Source organism: Petaurus breviceps, unplaced genomic scaffold, assembly GCF_028583685.1.
Source record: "Petaurus breviceps papuanus isolate PSGF00001 unplaced genomic scaffold, PetGlider_PUasm1.0 38, whole genome shotgun sequence".
NCBI classification, from domain to species: Eukaryota; Metazoa; Chordata; class Mammalia; order Diprotodontia; family Petauridae; genus Petaurus; species Petaurus breviceps.
The window spans coordinates 2,763,916-2,781,813 of record NW_027186304.1 but is presented as its reverse complement, the minus strand read 5'-3'; the positions used below and the strand labels follow the sequence as shown (position 1 = coordinate 2,781,813).

The 17,898-nt window shown below is 34.1% G+C and overlaps 1 protein-coding gene across 1 annotated transcript in view; it reads right to left on the bottom strand.

The window, feature by feature from the left end:
• Positions 1 to 3,639: 3,639 nt before the first annotated feature.
• The window catches only part of NETO1 (neuropilin and tolloid like 1), a 205,922-nt gene continuing 191,663 nt past the window's right edge, over positions 3,640 to 17,898 (bottom strand). Inside the window, exons 8-11 of the mRNA XM_069099563.1 lie at positions 11,896 to 12,009; positions 8,240 to 8,798; positions 7,037 to 7,111; positions 3,640 to 6,148 (exon numbers count right to left, since the gene is read on the bottom strand). Coding sequence (XP_068955664.1) covers positions 7,051 to 7,111; positions 8,240 to 8,798; positions 11,896 to 12,009 — 734 coding nt within the window. The 3' untranslated portion in view covers positions 3,640 to 6,148; positions 7,037 to 7,050. The remainder of the gene's footprint in view (positions 6,149 to 7,036; positions 7,112 to 8,239; positions 8,799 to 11,895; positions 12,010 to 17,898) is intronic.

Here is a 17,898-nt window from a genome sequence, read left to right as displayed (position 1 = left end):
AGTGTTAACTACCCCTTGTTTCTTTCATTTTTAAAATTGTATGTCTTTCCCTCTTTTCCCAGTAATATAGTGTCCATCTGGGAACAAACTGCTTAGCATCTGGTGATAAGACCCTAACATTCACATTCTTAGCTAACTTTGGTTAAATTAAGGAACAGTCCGTTCCCATAGTCTCTTCCTCCTCCTTAAATGATTACTATGTTCAAAAATCCCAAAGCATGGATATGGAAGCACTGGTAGCAGTTGATCATTTGTTATGTCAACCACCATCATGGCATTTCTGAAAATGAGGGAGTCTCTCTGAAACACTTCAGAGGTGGGGCTTTACTATCTCTAAAGATGAACTTGGAGGCCATAGTTGGACATGCCATTCCATTATAATCTGTTGAGTTTACTCATCATTCCACCAATCTGGACACAGTATTCCTAATCTACTTTCAATCAACTATAAGGAATGTTTCCTAATAGATCTACTTTGAACATGTAAGTCTTTATGAGTGAGTTTCCTTTTCTCTTCCTTAAAAAGTACATTCAAGTTTCTACATAATCATTTATTTGAAGAGGCATTTGCTACCAATTAAAAAATTGAAACAGGTATGATAGATTCATCACGTCTTTATTTTTAAATTCTGTGGACTCGAGTATTCCTCATTCTAAGGTCAATTCCCTCATGAAGTTTACAGTCTTGTATTATATTTTATCAGTAAATATATTATCTCCCTTACAAAATTCTCTTCTCTTAAAAAGTAGGTAAAGCCTTTTACTTATTTTTGTATCTCCATATACTCACCATCACCTTTCAGAGCATTCTTGCATACAGCAGGCTTAATGTTGGTTGAATGTTACTGAAAATCTCATCTATTCAGAAGAATTATTTTTAAGGTGACTTTCAGGTATTCTTTTTATTTTTCTTGTCATAGCATTTATCTCTGTTAAAATTTTTCTCCCTTTGATTTTCATAACTAAAGTGTCTAGAACACACAAGTTTCTCAAGACAAGTGAATTCTAAGTGTTAGGTTTAAAGAGCTTCCAGGAGCAAATAAAAGTATGTCTATCTATCCCATTGTAATGATCTATATCAAGGGAGTAAATTGTCTCAGAAAAATAGAGTTGTAAAGCATAAACTAATCCAACTCTTTCCACTTTATAGATGAGGAAACTGAGGCCTAGTGAGAAGGGATGATTCCATAGAGTCTCAAAACTATGTCACCTATTCCCCAGTGTATTGTTCTACTATATCCTTTATATTGTTATATCTTACCTATTTGAATCTGAACTATTGATAAGATACTGCACAGCTCCCTATAGAGACATGACCAAATTCCTAAAGCATTATCTAACCATTACAGTTTATATTCCTTAAATAGCACCATTCCCAGAAACAACAATTAGAAGTAAGCCTTTTGAAATCTTCAATAATGCCATGGATTAATGTTTGGTCATCAAGTTTGTTCCACAGAAGTTCTTCTTCCTTTCCCATGTCTCCCTCTCATTTGAAATGTACAATCATTTCCCACAAGTAGTAATACAAGTACCCCATGTTTATAATCCTCCCACCTTTGGAAATAGTGCACTATCTCCTAACTTTTCAATGCACATGGATGATTTTTGGATAAAAGCATTTCATCAATGATAAGTTTGTACATAAGTTTGAGTTCCAATAGCACTCTGTTCACTTGTGTAAGAGCAGTGGGATACAGTGGAAAGGACATTAGATTTAGAGTAAGAGCACCTGGTTTAATTTACTGCCTGCATGACTTTGCCACATTATTTTACCTCTAGGTCTCAGTTTCTTTTTCTATAAAACTCACATATAGACTCTCTTCCCAACAATTTTTATAAAGGAAACACATAAAAAATATTTTATAGCTTGCTCTACCCACCCAACTTCCCTCCCAGGGCAGATGAGACCATAATTTTTCAAAAGAAGTAAGGACAGTATAATAGATGTAGTGCTGGTTGGAATCTCTGAAATCAACAAACTATGTAAGAGCCTAATTGAGTTTCATTTTGCCCTGAAGTACATAAGCATGTACAACTAAGATTTTTTTAAAGGAATTTATGGGTAAGGTATAGGAAGTAATATGTATTTTAATTGGTCACCATGGTAAAAAAAAAAATCACAATCTAGTCACCATCCTAGAGAAGAGCTTTAGTTAAGCTAGTCATTTGAGAGGATACCAGGGATCACATTGAAACTACGTTCAAAACTCTTCTAGCTAGGTATAAATTAGAGTTTCTGCTTTGCTGCTGCAGCCTTTGAGAACTATCATTACCACAACCATGAGGAATCATTAAAGCTGAACCTTTGTGGAGAAACAGAGGAAGGGGGCCAGTATATTATCCAAATTCTCTATTGCCAAGGGTTTTATTGGGAGATGAACCAAAGAAATCATGAATTGGAAGCATAGATGCCAGAGGAGAAGAGGATGTAGTTGCAATATAAAGCCCCTGGTGGGAGGAATACTTTCACCAATTTCATCCCATATGCAGAAGGATTGATATTTATCTACGTCTACATAAGCTAAATAAAAATCTAAATCAATTACTTGTGTAATTTTCACTAAAATAAAATTACTAAAGTGGAAATGTTTTTCATGTAAGAACAACAAAGCAAAAATAATTTTAAAAAGCAGTGCCATTAATGACATCCACCATAAACTGGTTAACCTAAAGTGACTGCAAAAATTGTTCATTTCTCCACTTTGCTGTGTAAATATAACCAAGGGGGATAGGAGGGGGGAGAAAGAGAGAGAGACACTCATTAAAAAAGCAAAAATCATAGTAAAGAAAAGACAAACAATTTGCTACTAAAAATATCTTCAAAACTATTCTGTGCCAACATTTTAACTCACTCATAATTGGAAAAAGAACTAGTAATAATTTATTCTCTTCTGCAAAAAGAGGGTATTCAAATACTGGAACATGAATTATTATCCCTGTTGCCTTGTATAGTAGGCCCAGTGAGGTAGGATGTAAGTCTGGTTTGTTTTAGCAAGTTTTTAAAAAAAATTGAACTGGAGGGACCTCACCACAAAGTAAGGTCCACAAGATTCACTGCTAATTTTCCTTTTATACTTAACTTACTGCAATAGTTATACAAAATTTAGAGTCTTTAAATTCACTAGTTATTTCAGAATAAGATTCTCTTTCAATGACTTGAAAGTCTCAAATTAAATGATGACATGAAGTAAACAGCAAGTGTCCATATTGTGGTTATTTCTTGAGCTCCAAAGATAATTTTAGATATATGTATGTGTGTATGTATGCACACATGTATGTGTGTATATATACATATATGTGTATATGTATACACACAAGCAAATATGTGTGTATGTGTCTGTTTGTATATGTGTGTATATATAGATGTATACATATATGTATGTATGTAGTCAATTGCCAATTATCTATATAAGTGGGTAGTATAAAATAGTGGGTAATGACAAATAATATATTTTTAAATGGGCCTACCCATTTAGAAATAGTAATTCTGCATTATTGACTTGACCATCTTCAAAATGGCATGAAGATTCAATCAGGTCTAAATATACGAAGCATAAAAACTAAAAAACAGCACCACCAAGTCAACAAATAATGAGTCCAAAGACAGTTTATTGAGAAAAAACTTTATTTAATTAACATGTAGTGAGGTAAAAAAACAGTGAAATGAATTTTAAAACTTTTCATTGAGTTAAACTAATAGTTTAACTCATTTAATTGAATATGAAAATTCACTGTTTTTCAACTCAAAAAAGTATTTAAAAAATTAACTTAAAAATTGAATCAAATTAAACTGAGGACTCTCTCTTTTCCTCTCCAATATCAGAAGTATCAGTTTGGGTTTTATAGCCTTCCTGAAATTTCTCACACATGTTCCAAAGTGTTCACTTTGCTTTATAATAACAAATTAATTTAAGGACAAATACACTATAAACTTTTAAGTGAAGAAAGTGAAAATAAAAGGAAGCTTAACAATCCTGTGAAATAGTTACAAGCTATGTTCATTTAAAAATCAAGGGCATCAAGCTAAGGCCAACAATAAAGAAACCAGTCAAGTCAAAAAAGAAAAATATATTTTTACCACAAGTACCATTTATAAACCAGGTGGCATTACATATGATTTTTGTCATTATTGAATGACAAATGCAGTAACAGTCTCTCTTCTAATATATCTCCTTTTAATCAAATTCTTATTTTTTATTTCTAAGAAATGACATCTTTTCCCAAAAAGTCTTACTCAGAACTAATATACCCTAGCTATCCCAATAATTTATTTTACTCTCCTGAAATTTTTATTTAGTTGTTTGGTAATATGCTTGAAATTAAAGCAAAAAGCTAGAGAAAATACCCATAGTACTCTGTTTCCTCTGAAATGTCTTCAATTTGTATGGTTTGAACAAAAAGGAACAGACTATCTTAGCATGCAGGATTCTGTAGCTCTTAACATTTTGGTGAAAAACTCAAGATACTATATTTTCTCCCTCTCATTCCCAAGAAAAAAAAGTTATTTATAGTATTTCCCGGATGTCCATCACACAAATTAGATATTTTAATACCCTTTGTTTGCAATTAAACAGCTACTTGTTAAGAGTTTAATTGGGTTTCATTTTGATCTGAAGTACATAAGTATCCACTATTAAAGATTTTTTCTTTTTGGTGGGGAAAAGTTAGGGGTAAGTAGGAGAGGAATTCCATAGTAATAAGTGAGAAGGAATTATTTCTCAAAAAATTTACTGTGGTGAATTAAGGATGAACAGCTCGGAGATTTTTGAGGAGAGAGTGAAAGACCAGTTTTCTGGTACATTCTAGACATGATTTATGCTTCAGTAAAGGTTGGAATGAATGACCTATAAAACTGTCTATAGAGGCTGATATATCTAGAATTATGAATGATTCTATCATCAGAAAGACATTAGAAAAAAAAGATTTTCCAACTTAAAATGAGGCTTTGGAGATAATATGGGCCATCAAAGCACATTAATATCCATTACAACTTAAGAAATCAAAATGTTTGGGGCATTTATTAAGCCTCAAATTAGGAAGCTTTATAGATTAGAAAAGTACAAAGATTTCATGAAAATTGTGTATTAATATGTGTAAGAGTGCATCACTTCAATAAAAGAAAACATTTTTCTAAACTCAAGGTAGGAAATTATTATACATTTTTATGTATCTTTATATAAAAAAATTACAAGTAGCAAGCATATGACACAAGGAAATGGAACAGTAAGAGCAGTAATTGTGAATGCATGCTTTTTACAATGTATCGGATAAAAGGGATTATTTACCAAACCAAATATCCAGTACAGACATGCAAAGTATTTTTTCAAACTGTCATTTCAGCCATTTTGCTAGGTGCTAATCCAACAAACTTTTTTTTTTTATTAACGTGTACAAATGGCTAAGTACCTGATTTCAACAAACTGTTCCTGAAAATTAGAATCTACTTTTGTATTAAAAAAAAAAGAGAGAGAGAGAGAGAGAGAGAGAGAGAGAAATTGAAGGACTGGGAAGTTGAGGTAGGGAATGACAAAACAAACCACAGTTGTTTTTTTTTTTCTTATTGCAATCTAATAATTTTACTCAATACTTTTTTTTTGCTGCATTTGATCATGATATAAGAATAGCTGGTTAAAGTCCATAAAACCTCTAGCTGGTGTTTCCATGGTCGATATTTTCACATTTCACTGTAGCATGTTCAAAATCACTCAGGGACGTACTATTTTCAAGCAGTCTATATAATGAAAACAATGTACATACAACACAAGATTCATTTAAATCATTTTGTTTTCCACATATCACACCATATACAAGTAATTAACAAAGACAGAAAACAACATAGAAAAAATGAAACTGACAAGAAAAACAAAGCAGGGAAAGTCTTAATCAGGAACTAATTTCTTCTTCAAGTTTCCAGTAAATCTCAAAATGTATTTAAAAACTAAGGAGCACTTGGTGGCCAGCAACCAAATTACAAAAGAAACATATCATTGTGCAGGCGGGATGTCTTGCCGAAGGAATAACAAATGTCTGTAATTCTTAGGTTTGGATAAAGGCAGTGGAATGAATTTAGAAACATGTCCACTTTTCACAATTCACTACAGAATTTTCTTTTCACAGTCCCCATGTTTGTATAAATAGTTCTTCTCTGAAAATAAAACAGAGTTAAAACATTTTCTCCCTATGAAGAAACACAAACATATACATCAGTCAAGACATTAATCAGGCATTGGCATGTATTCAGCTATTTCAGGCAGAGGGTGTTGAAAGATTTTGATGAAATGATCTGTTGAGCAAATTAAATGGTGTATGTAGACAAATAAAAATTAGACCACTGAAATCCAAAAATTAAGGTCATCATGGTCCTACATGATAAAATGAAGGTGTAAGTGGATAATTGGTACTTTATAAAAATGCCATATTATCCTAATTTTATCTACCTCTATCATATTTTTGGTACTGCATGCTGAATTTTATTTTGCTAAAAACAAACAACATATTCATGCAAAACATTCATTATCTCTTAATTGGCCAGGCTGTATAGATTTTATCCATCTGATCTTATGATAGGTATGGAAGCTAAGTGGGCTATTTGTCAAGATGATACAGCACAAATTAACTATCTAATATTTACTCTGTCACTTTGGAATTTTCCAGGCTCCTGTCTTTCTCCTCAATTGAGGGAAGAGATTTGGAGCATTTCAAATCTTATAACATATCTTCCAGTAAAACGAAGAACCGAAATCTAGCCTATCAATCAGAAATTGTTTTAGCTTCTCCACTCAAAGGTTCATAGTTTGAGAGAGTGGCAAGATCGAATTATTTGTAAATCTGATGTTTTGGTGTTACACTTGAATTTAAGAAAGGCTGTCTTCTTTTATCACAGATAGCCACATGGTTACATTAATAAGTAAATATCACAAGGAGTAATAAGTAACTAATACATTCCCTTAAACCAGCAGACAGCTTAAACAAAACACAACAGAAACAAAATACAACAGATGTATTTTTTTGGTTATCGAGGATATTTGCTTACCTTGAGTTCTCTTTTTAGACCCTAGTTGTGTTGTATTCAGATTCATGTTTGCTTAGAGACCCAATGAGGCAGAACCTGGAATGTTATGGCTATTTCATTCAACAAAATAATATTTGCATACACACAAAATATATGCATATATACGTATACTTAATTAAAAACATCCCTGAAAATTTTAATCAAAATAAACAAATAGATTTTTGTTGGCATGCAAAAATCCTTCAAAATTACTAAAGATATCTTAGACACTAAAAAAAGGTATAAATTCATAGAGGAAATGGGAATATTGTATAAAGAAACTTAAACCTACATAATTCATGCAAGACAAAACACAAATATGTACAAAAGATTCAGAGTGCTTAGAATTTGAAAATGTCTCCCTAGTTGTTAATGTCTTTTTTTCCCTCATAAACTTTTATTTGTTCTTATTTCCAGGTATTCTAGAAGGTAATAACACAAGAAAAAATAGCTTATACATTTAAAAAACCCACCAAATTTTATTGCTTCTTCTTGCTACATTTTTCATAGGTAAGTGTTTGGCATTCTATCAGCACTGCAATTCGGTTTATAGTCTGAATATTTATCTTTATGTTTTCTTTGGACAAGCACTGAGGAAAACAGTTTCTTTTCAATGCAAAACATTATGATACAATGTTTTGGAAAATATAGTTATAAATAAGTTTCCATTTGAAATATGTCAGAAATATGGGCATTTCTTCAATAAGTTTAACATGTCCAGTTGTTATATTTATTAAAATATATAAAAATACACTGCTTCTGATTAGTGTAGCAAGCAATCTATAGAAACTCCCCTTAAATATGAGGATGCTATATAATAATATAAAAATTTACATTATATAGGTAAGTATAAAGGCATATGTTTACATCTCTATAATCTTTAAAAAATGGTCTTTGGTTCATTAAAATATATTTGGATCTGTAGTATATGGTATGTACAATATGTATGTATGCATATGTATACACACATATGCACTTCATATACCTGCTCTGTGCTATTCCATATATAAATGTTAGGGGAATTATGAATAAGACAGAAAAGAGAAGGGTAAAGGAAAGCAAATTAAGACACTACAATCTGAACTATTAAGAGAAAAAGAAATGAAAGAAAAGAACACAAACTATTTTGTGAGCAATTAAGTCTTCATGGAATAGTCTTCATCAAAAAAATCTATTGATACTGACCGCTGGACAGATTTATCATGTCTGGACAGCCTGTGACTCGTAGTGGGCACCTCTTCAATTTCATCTATGTCACACGCCTCTGCAGCATCTTGTGAGTAGTTATGCTTCATTACAAGAATATTTCTTCTGTTCATGGGTGGGATGAGGGGCTTGACAGGTTGGGGTGGCATTTCTGCCAAGAGAGGAGCATCTCTTGTGCTGAGGTTACTACGGCTGCCTTTAGTGCTAGACAGTTGTGATCCACAGTGATGGTCATGAATGCATTTAGAAGATGACCTCCTCAGTTTATGGTAATTTTCAAAGTCATCAGCCACATCTGCAAAGTCAGCTGTAGCCCCTGTCCCTCTAAGAGTGCATAACTCATAATGAGGAGGCTCGAATACCTCCTGGAATACTGTCTGGTCAAATTCTGCTTTCCTTTGGACAAATTTTTTACGAGGCTGTTTGATCTGTACGATGACAGAAATAATAATGAGGATGATCACAATACAGGAAGTCACCCCAATGACAGTCCCACTGGTATTGGTAAGCTGGTCCAGTAGGTTAGTCTTTCGTTTTTCTGCATGTTGGAGAGAAGTTTAAAAAATAAAATTAGATATACACTTTTAATAATTAAGTGGTTTTCTTCTTATTTTAAACGATCTAGTTTAGCATAACCCATTCTTTCAGGAGGTAAACAACAGCAAAAACAACGACACTTCAGAATTTTAACATGGCACATATTGATCCAAGCCTGATCAACACAAAGGTTCAACTCCCAGTTATTGTCTCCTTCTCCTTCCTTGTCCCTTATTTCCTTCCAAAAAGGGCAGGGAGAGACTCTTCGACTTTAAATTCAGGACTTGGAATATAATTTAACTCATCATTTAAAAAAAAGTCTCTTCCATCCTACATACCTTCAAGAAGTCTGGGTACTGATGAAACTCTGTACTTCCAAATATATCATTTTTCCTTCCTTTATTCCTATTATTCATAACTAAGGAGGGTGGAATAGAAAGAAGTTTGTAGCTACTTAAGAATGAATTATTTTTACAGTTGAACTAATATTAATAAAGTGTTCAAAATTATTAACATTGTTCTGAAGCTAAAATAAATTCAAAAATTAAAATATTACAGGTTTATAGGTGGAAAATTCTGTAGAGATGATTAGCTATTTCCTAAATTTTCTATTTTCATTGAACTTTTAATTATTATCCAAGAGGGGCTTTGGATGGGATACTTGATGAGGAGATTGCTTTGTTTTCTATCTCTTCACTTCTGTCTCTCAGAAACTATAGCTTCTTTTAAGTTTGAGTTTCTGAACCACCTACTCTATGATACTTTTCTTCATCTTCTTAATTATTAGTGCCCATTCCTTTCTCATTGAAATATGTATACACCTATTTCCTTCTATCTTAGCAATAGAATGTAAGCACCTTGTGGGCAAGACTGCTTTCCCCTTCTTTGTTTTGTCTTTCTATCCCCATTACAAAGTACACTATACAAAGATTGTAGGTACAATCATGATTGTGTTGTATTGTATTATACGTTGTATTGTGTTATGCTATATTGTGTTGTGTTGTATTGGAACACATGTAATTTGAAAGTGAAAATTAGGAGGAAAGGAAAGGAATACAATGGAGAGGAAAAGAGAAGAGAGGAAAGGGGAAAAACTAAAGAATTCATGGGAGGAGATGGAGAGAGAAAAAGGGAGAGGCAGAAAGCAGGTGAGTTCATCTAATAAATGACTACTAAACTTAATAGTTGTTTTACTATTAACTGACTGACTGGAACAAATATTGAACTAGGACATTTATCTATTTCTGTACTTGAGCAACTTTGCAATTCTGCCCGTTATGTTTGTAGTTAGCATAGACACCACTACATATCCCTATATCTAACACCCAGAATCCCTCAGATTCTTTTATATCTTTGGAAAACATGAGGCACACTAGATTTTTATTTTTGTTGACAGAGAACAATCTTCCAAAGATACCTTCAAGTTAGACATTGGGAACTGAGTCAGTTTCCAAAGGTTAAAGTGATCATCATTACGTTCCTGACATCCCAAAGTTACAACCGTCTTGCTTTCTCTTCTCAGACCTCTGAACTTATCACCCTATCACATGCTCTCCCTATTCTATAACTGAAAAAAAATGAGGAATTGGGTCTTTCTGGTAACGGAGAAGCTATACTTCTAGTTGATCACAGCTTTCTTTCTTTAAAGAATGAATATTGTTTAAAAAGAGAAAAATACTTATGCTGCATCTGCTTCAGCTATTTGGGAATGGAATATCACATTCTTTTGAGTATATGGCTGCTTTTTGAGCTACATAAAATTTCTGTTTTTTCACCATTATGCTTTATCTTTCCAGAGGATTTTGTAGGATTCAGCAGAATTACAAGATGTTTCATAATACATCTGGTTTGCATATTTCTTGATTACATCCTAAATCATCCATTCAGCCTTTACAGGAACACATCCACAGTAGATAAAAACAAACAAACAAAAAGTGGTGGGCTGATTCAGTTTCCCATGAAAAGTACTGTTAGGCAGCATAGTAAAAAGGTAAAAGAACTGGGTTCAAATCTTGGTTTGAATCTTTACTATCTAAATATTAATGGGATAAGTCACTTAATCTATTGGAGTTTCAATGCTTTCACCTGAAATATTCCAATAATCATACTTATGCTACGTATCGCATAGGGGTGATGTAGGGAAAGTACTCAATAAACCTTGAAGTACTATGTCAATGCAACAGAAACCAATACAGATGCTTATTCTGAAAGGATACATCCGACTACAAATTGCATTCACAGTGATTTTCATCTCAAGAACACATTTATTCAGAGGAATCCATTTCAGATATTGGTCTCTCATTGACTGCCTGCAGCCATTACTGATCTTACTACAGCAGATGATTTCTGCTTCCATTCACAGTAAGTAAGCACCTTAGTGCATAATACAGGGCCTTAAGCCTTGCTTCCCTTTGCTTGCCTGTGCTTCTCAGCAACTTTTTAATTGTTGGAGCCTGATAAAACAGTTCACCTGGCACTTCCAAGTAAGCTTAAACATGCTACTTTCAGGAACTAATTAAAGCTCTCTGGATCCACGGGCAAACCTATGCCCACACACAAAATAGGGGGCAATCAAGCAGTTAGTTTCCTTAAAAGAGGAGATAAATAGCTTACTCAATGAGTTAAGCAATCTGAAGCATCAGAAAGCTGAACAGCTCCTCAGAGATATTAAATCTTTAGTGTTCATGTAGAAAACCCAATGAAATCAAACGGAAATTAATGAGAGATGCAGCCATGGATTAAGGAGACTGAAGAGGAATAGGCTACATTAAAAGGTTCATTTTGTGTCTTCATGGCCATAAAGGTTCTGTTAAAGTGAAAGTGCTTAAATAATATATATGTGTTCCTATGAACATTGACGAAAATAAAGAACTTCAGAAATGGAACAAGGCCAACATAAATTCTCACTAAGCACACACATACACAACACACTCACTCACACACACACACTCTCTTAACAATAAAATATAGTTTCAATAAGATTTTCTGTATTATATATTTAGGAAAATTTTCTTAAACTTCTCAGAAGCTTGGGATAATTTTCCCTTTATCACTAGGAAAAAAGTGAAGAATTCCAGAGATTCAAGGCTAAGTATTACCTTTACAGTGATTTTCATCCCAAGGATACACACAGTTCTGGAGTCCATTGCAGACCAATGTGTTATTAATACACATATTACTATGGCAGAAAAATGTATTGCCTTCACATGGAGCTAAAATTATAAAGAAAAGAGAAAAGAATAATCAGTGATGTTCAGTGGTATGCCACTCACATCTTAGACCTAAGGGGGAGAAAGATATTAATGATAATTTGTTGTTAAATTGAGATAAATGATCAGACATGGGTTTTTTTTTTATACGTGTTCATATGTGTTAATTATTTCTTGTGTTAGAGACAGAACTGAAATACCTTTAGAGAGGCCCACAGAAAATTTTCCACTGTTAAAAAAAGATCATTATTGCTTATATAAGAGAATTTATATTGCACACTTTATATGGATTTGCTATATATATATATATATATATATATATATATATATCAGTTAATTGTTTAAATTAAAGAATAAACTAATTCTATTTTGGAATTGTAGAAAGTAGAAAACATCAGTTAAACTGGATTACAAAAAGAAAATGTGATATTGCTATATTATATGGGTTCTGTCTATGTGATCTCTATGTTTAAGGAATTAACCCATTTTATATATCTCATGCATATATTGTCCTCATGTATACTTCTCTATAACTCATAAATAATAAACCGGTATCATCAAAAATTTACTTTAAGCATGAAGAGAAACTTTTGGACTTAGTTGTACAAATACATATGAAAGTCTAAGTCCTCAAGTGTTAACATTTCCTTAAGATAATCTTTATGTTATCAGAATTCAGGTTTTCTTTTCCTATCAGTAAAGTTGTGACAAACAGCATAGTATCGCAGATAGTGTGGCCAGTGTGCTGGTCTTGGAGTCAGGGAGACTTGGATTCAATTCTTACTTCTGACATTTTCTACTTGAAGTAGTAGGTAAGAAACTTTACTAATCTGAGCAGCTAGAATTTCTCTAAGTCAGTACTTCTTAAGCCGTGGGTAACAATAAGAAGTGCTGGTGGGGTCATGAGTGGAAAAAAACTTTAGGAAGCCTTTCTCTAAGTTATATCAACTACATTTTCAACAGGTTGGAAAATGATTTTGTTTATGTAAAGAACTATAATATTTAAAATGTACTAGTTATCTAGATTATGAAAACTTTACTGGTTAACATTGACTTAATAGTGATTAATATTGATTTTTTTAACTTTTACTTTTCTCTATCAATCTCCCCTTGCCATTTTAATTTTTTTTCCATTTTAATTACTCATTTCCTTCTATCTACAGTACATGCTCAGGTTTCATCTCAGTGCAATTCTCTCCTAATGACATCTAAAGAGATAAATGCAGTGCTCTCATTTTGGTCTTTATTTTACTTGAAATTTCTGTAGTCATTATCTTCAGCTGTCAACCTTCCTTGCTATTTTTTTTTTTCAATATTTGGGTTGACAGTAACTCATCATGAATTCTTTCTAACTCTCTGACAATTCTTTCTTAGTTTCTTTTATTAGCTTGTCTTCCTTATCACAATCCAAAAGGTAGGGAAAACAACCCAAAGCTTTGTCCTTTTCCTCTCTTCTCCATTCTCTTACTCTCCTTTACTCTTACCTCTCCTCCCTTCATCTCTCCTCTATTTCATAAGAATGTGAGTTCTTAGAGGGCAGGTACTAAGTATTTGTCTTTGTTTTTACAGATCTTAGCACATACATACATAGTAAACATTAAAAAAATTCTTGTTCAGAGACTCTTCTTCCCTGTTTTCTTTTACCCTCTCCCTGCCCTCTTTTCTCTCTCCTGTTGTAGTATAACTCTATTACACTTTCATTAATGCTGATATTAGCTAATTCCCAAATCTATATCTATAACCATACCATCTCCTGTGAGCTCCAGTACTTTATTTGCAATTATTTGCTGAAAATCTCTACCTAGATGTGTCACTAGCACCTCAAATTCAAGATGTATATAACTAAACCCAGAGGTTCTTTGCTGCCTAGTGCCCAGTAAAGTGCTTTCCATATCAAAGAAACATGTTTTGAATTCTCTGCTTGAATATTTACATTTTTCTAGCCTCTCTTAATATGTTGACAATAGCATTATTCTGTTAGGAACCTGCCTACTTAGCTATAATTGGCAATACCATTTAAGTATTGACTTATGGCTCATTACTTTTTAGTTATTTGAAATGGGTTGTATAATTAGCTAGTCCCTCCCCAACTTCACTCTTACCACAACAATCTGTCTCCTAAAATGAGACTGCAGTGGGTCATATGCCTGGAATATGGAAGTAAATTTCTGTTGTTAACAAAGACTTTCTTGGTTGAAAGTTTATCTGGCCTTCCTCCACGTCCGTCCAAAATGTCATAGCACTTAAAATGCACAGAATATGACTTTGTTTACAACTGTCAGAGGATGCTGAGCAGATTATAGAAATTTTGTTAAAGGGGCATAGAATGGAAGTAGGAAGGATGTTGGGACACACAGGACTGGAGTTCTTCCTCATGCTTTCTGGCAGACAGAAGAGCAGAAAGAGTCCTTTGTTACTGTTCTATTGGGCACTTTTTTTCCTTCTCCTCAGGGGACCGTGTTAGAGGAAGCAGTTTCGCTTTTCTTCTTTGGTGGACAGAGTCCTTAATGAATTCCTCCTTTACCTACAAAATCAAATAACTATTGAGCGAGATTCAGATTATCCTGCTCACCTTTTAGCCACTGCTTATAAGACATGGAAGATGGTGAAGGCATGGAGAAGGAAAGTAAAGGGGAGGGAGAATGCTGCATGCATGCATTCAGAGGCCTGCCTAGGACAGTATGGTTAATAATTTTCTCAAATACCCTTTATATTTAAAGGACATTTTGGTACATTGTTTTGCACATTATCAGTAGTTGGGTTGGTACAGTGGTTAGAATACTGAGCTGGGAGTCAGGAAAGACTGATTTAAAATCCAGTCTTACACACTTAGTAGCTGTGTAATCCAGAACCTCACTTTCCTCAACTGTAAAATGGGTATAATAATAGCTCCTCCCTCCCAGGGTTGTTGTGAGGATCAAAGGAGATATTATGAAATGCTTAGCACAGTGCTCAGCATGTAGAAGCATTATATAAACGTTAGCTAGTATTGTTACATTTCTTCTCCCTTAACCCCATACTAAACCAGTTGGCACATAAATGCTCAATAACTATGTAATTCCAACCTGGCATCCGACTTGCTCTTTCTCCCAAAATTTCACTTTTATCTGCACATTCCTTTACATTACAATCCTAGTTTACACATTCATTTACATTTTATCTGGGTGTAATGTAAAAGTTCTTAATTGTTTTCTCTGCTTTAATTACCTTTTAAATACAACCCTATCTTCAAACATCAAAGTAAGCTTTTTATTACCAGAGGAGACCAAGTCACACTTCTACACAGGAAAACAAAATCAAGGATTACTCACAAAAATAAAACAAAAAACTCCTTTTGTCAGGATTTAAAGCCCTCCACAATTTGCTTTAACAAACCTGCCTACCTTTTTCTCACACCAGTCTTCCTTTCTCTCTCGATTCCATACTGGACTATTCAATATTACCTAACCTTATACTGCATTCTCTTGTCACCATGCATTTGTACATTTTGTTCCAAAGGCTTCAAATAGACTTCCTCCATGTCTGCCTGATGAAATCCTTTATTTCCTTAAAGACTCAGCACATGTCCTTCATAAACACTTCATAAAGTGTTACCAAGCCATAAGGATAATGGAATTGGAGAATTGAAAGAGACATCAAGAAACTATGTAATCACCTGAGACTAGTATGGGACATTTGTCTATGATATCCCATGGCTTTCACTTGAATATAATTAGTGCTGTGAAACACAGTATCTCCTGAGGCAGCCAATTCCACATTAGGAAAAAGTTAATTATTAGGAAATGTTTGCTTGCATCAGCCTAAATCTAGGTCTCTGCAATTTCTATCTCATTGATTCATTTTTTTTTCCCCAAGCAGGCAAAGAAAATATGTCTAATGTCTCTTCTTCCATGTGACAACCTTTCAGATAGTTAAAGACAGCTATCACGTCCCAGCTAAATTTTCCCTTTTCCAGCATAAAAATTATTCAACCAATTATATATTTATTAACTGTTTACTTCATGCCAGATACTGTGCTAAGCTCTGAGGATACAAGAGACAAAAGATGAAGTGGTTTCTGCTGTCATTGAACTCAAATTTTAATAGAGGAAACAACATGATCATACTTAAGTACATATAAAATATGTACAAGGTTAAGACAAGGTATTTTGGGAGAAGAAGCACACTGGAAGAGGAGAGGTGAGCTGTCGGGGAGAGATCAGGAAAGGCTTTATATAGGACTCCCTCGAGTTGAGTCCTGAAATTCCTCAAAAATTCCTCAAGAGGGAGGTAAGGAGCAATTGCATTTAAGACATGGAAGACAGCCAGTACAAAGGAATTTTCAAGATGTTAGGAAACACCCTGTTTTCCAGAGCTAAGGCCAAGCAAGCAGACTGTGCCCTGAGCTTGACATAACAGCAATCAAAATCTCTCACCCTGTGGATAATCTCAGGCTCAGCAAAAACCCAGAATTGTTTCTGGTCATGAAGCCCTGTTAAGAACCGAACTTGTCACCTTGTTGCTGTTACCCCTCCTTGTCAGGGCTACAGCTCCCTGCGTAACGATAGATGGAAGTATTGAGATCTCTGCATCATAAAATAGGTCTCTCCCACTAGAGGCGGGACTCTAATACATGTGTCCTTGCTTGCAAGCCATTTCCCTCAGTTTGAAATTAAACTTCTGTTTGATTCCTGACTCTCCTGTCTTTATCCTGCTTTCTTTGGCTCTAGTCATCCACAGGTTAGAGAATTCCAGTCCAGTTGACAGCACAGAAAATTAAACTTCCAGATCATTAAATTAAACCTCATATGGCATGGATTCATGGCCTTTTATCCCTTTTTTGTTTTCTACTGGAACAGTGTCCAGCTTATCAATGTCCTGCCTAAAATGTGGTGTTCCAAACTGAATACTACATGCCAGGTGTGGTCTAACTAGGTCGTCCTGCCTTCATTAAAATCTTTCGGCTCACTGTTAATTCTTTTATTAACTTAATTATATTCTAACTTGTATTATAGTAATTTATGCACATTACCTTTCCCAGTCCCTTCCAATTTTATTCCTTCCAAAATTATTCCAAGCTCTTCTAGGTGTATTTTTTTTAACCCCCTGCGTAGTAGATACTTGAGAGACACGGTCCTACAGTGGCTAGTGGTCTAGTGAGTCAGCCTTGGAATTAGGATGATCAGAATACAAACCTTGCCTTTGACAAATTCTAGTTGTATGGTTATGGTCAAGTCATCATAACTTTGTACTACCCTAGATAACTAAGATTACAACCTATGGACAAATGATGATAAAGAGTTACTCTGATATTTCCTCACCTTTCATCAGAGGTCATCATCATAGAGATAGATATTAGTCTGTTCTTCAGGATTGATATAAGAGAAACCAAACAAGTTAATCTGAGAAGTGCCAATGATGAATCATGCTGTCCTAGTCACTAAAGATGCATAAAGGGACAGTAAACAAACCAAAACCAAAGAGCTCGGTGTCTAATGGAGGAGAAAATATGCAAACAAGATAAAGCTAGGTGAAAGTGTAAATAATGACAAAGGGAAAGTGCTAGCACTAAAAGGAATCTGAAAGGATTCTTCTAAAAGCTGGAACCTGAGGGAAGCCAGGGTATCCAGGAAATCAAGATGAGGAGGGAGAAAATTTCAGGCATGGGGAAAGTCAATGAATATGAATGGAGGCAGGAGACACAGTGTTATTCAAGAAATATGGTAAATATGAAGGCAAAGGGAGAGCCTAGAGGTGGCGGTGGGAAGGAATGAGTATTCTAACTACCCCCTTATAATTCAGTAAATTGGGGAGTATGAGTGCATGTAAAATAATTTCTGAAGAGAATAGCCAGCAAAGCTGTGTCTCAGGAAAAAGACAGGTTTCAGTGAGTGCCAGAACATTTAAAAGTGG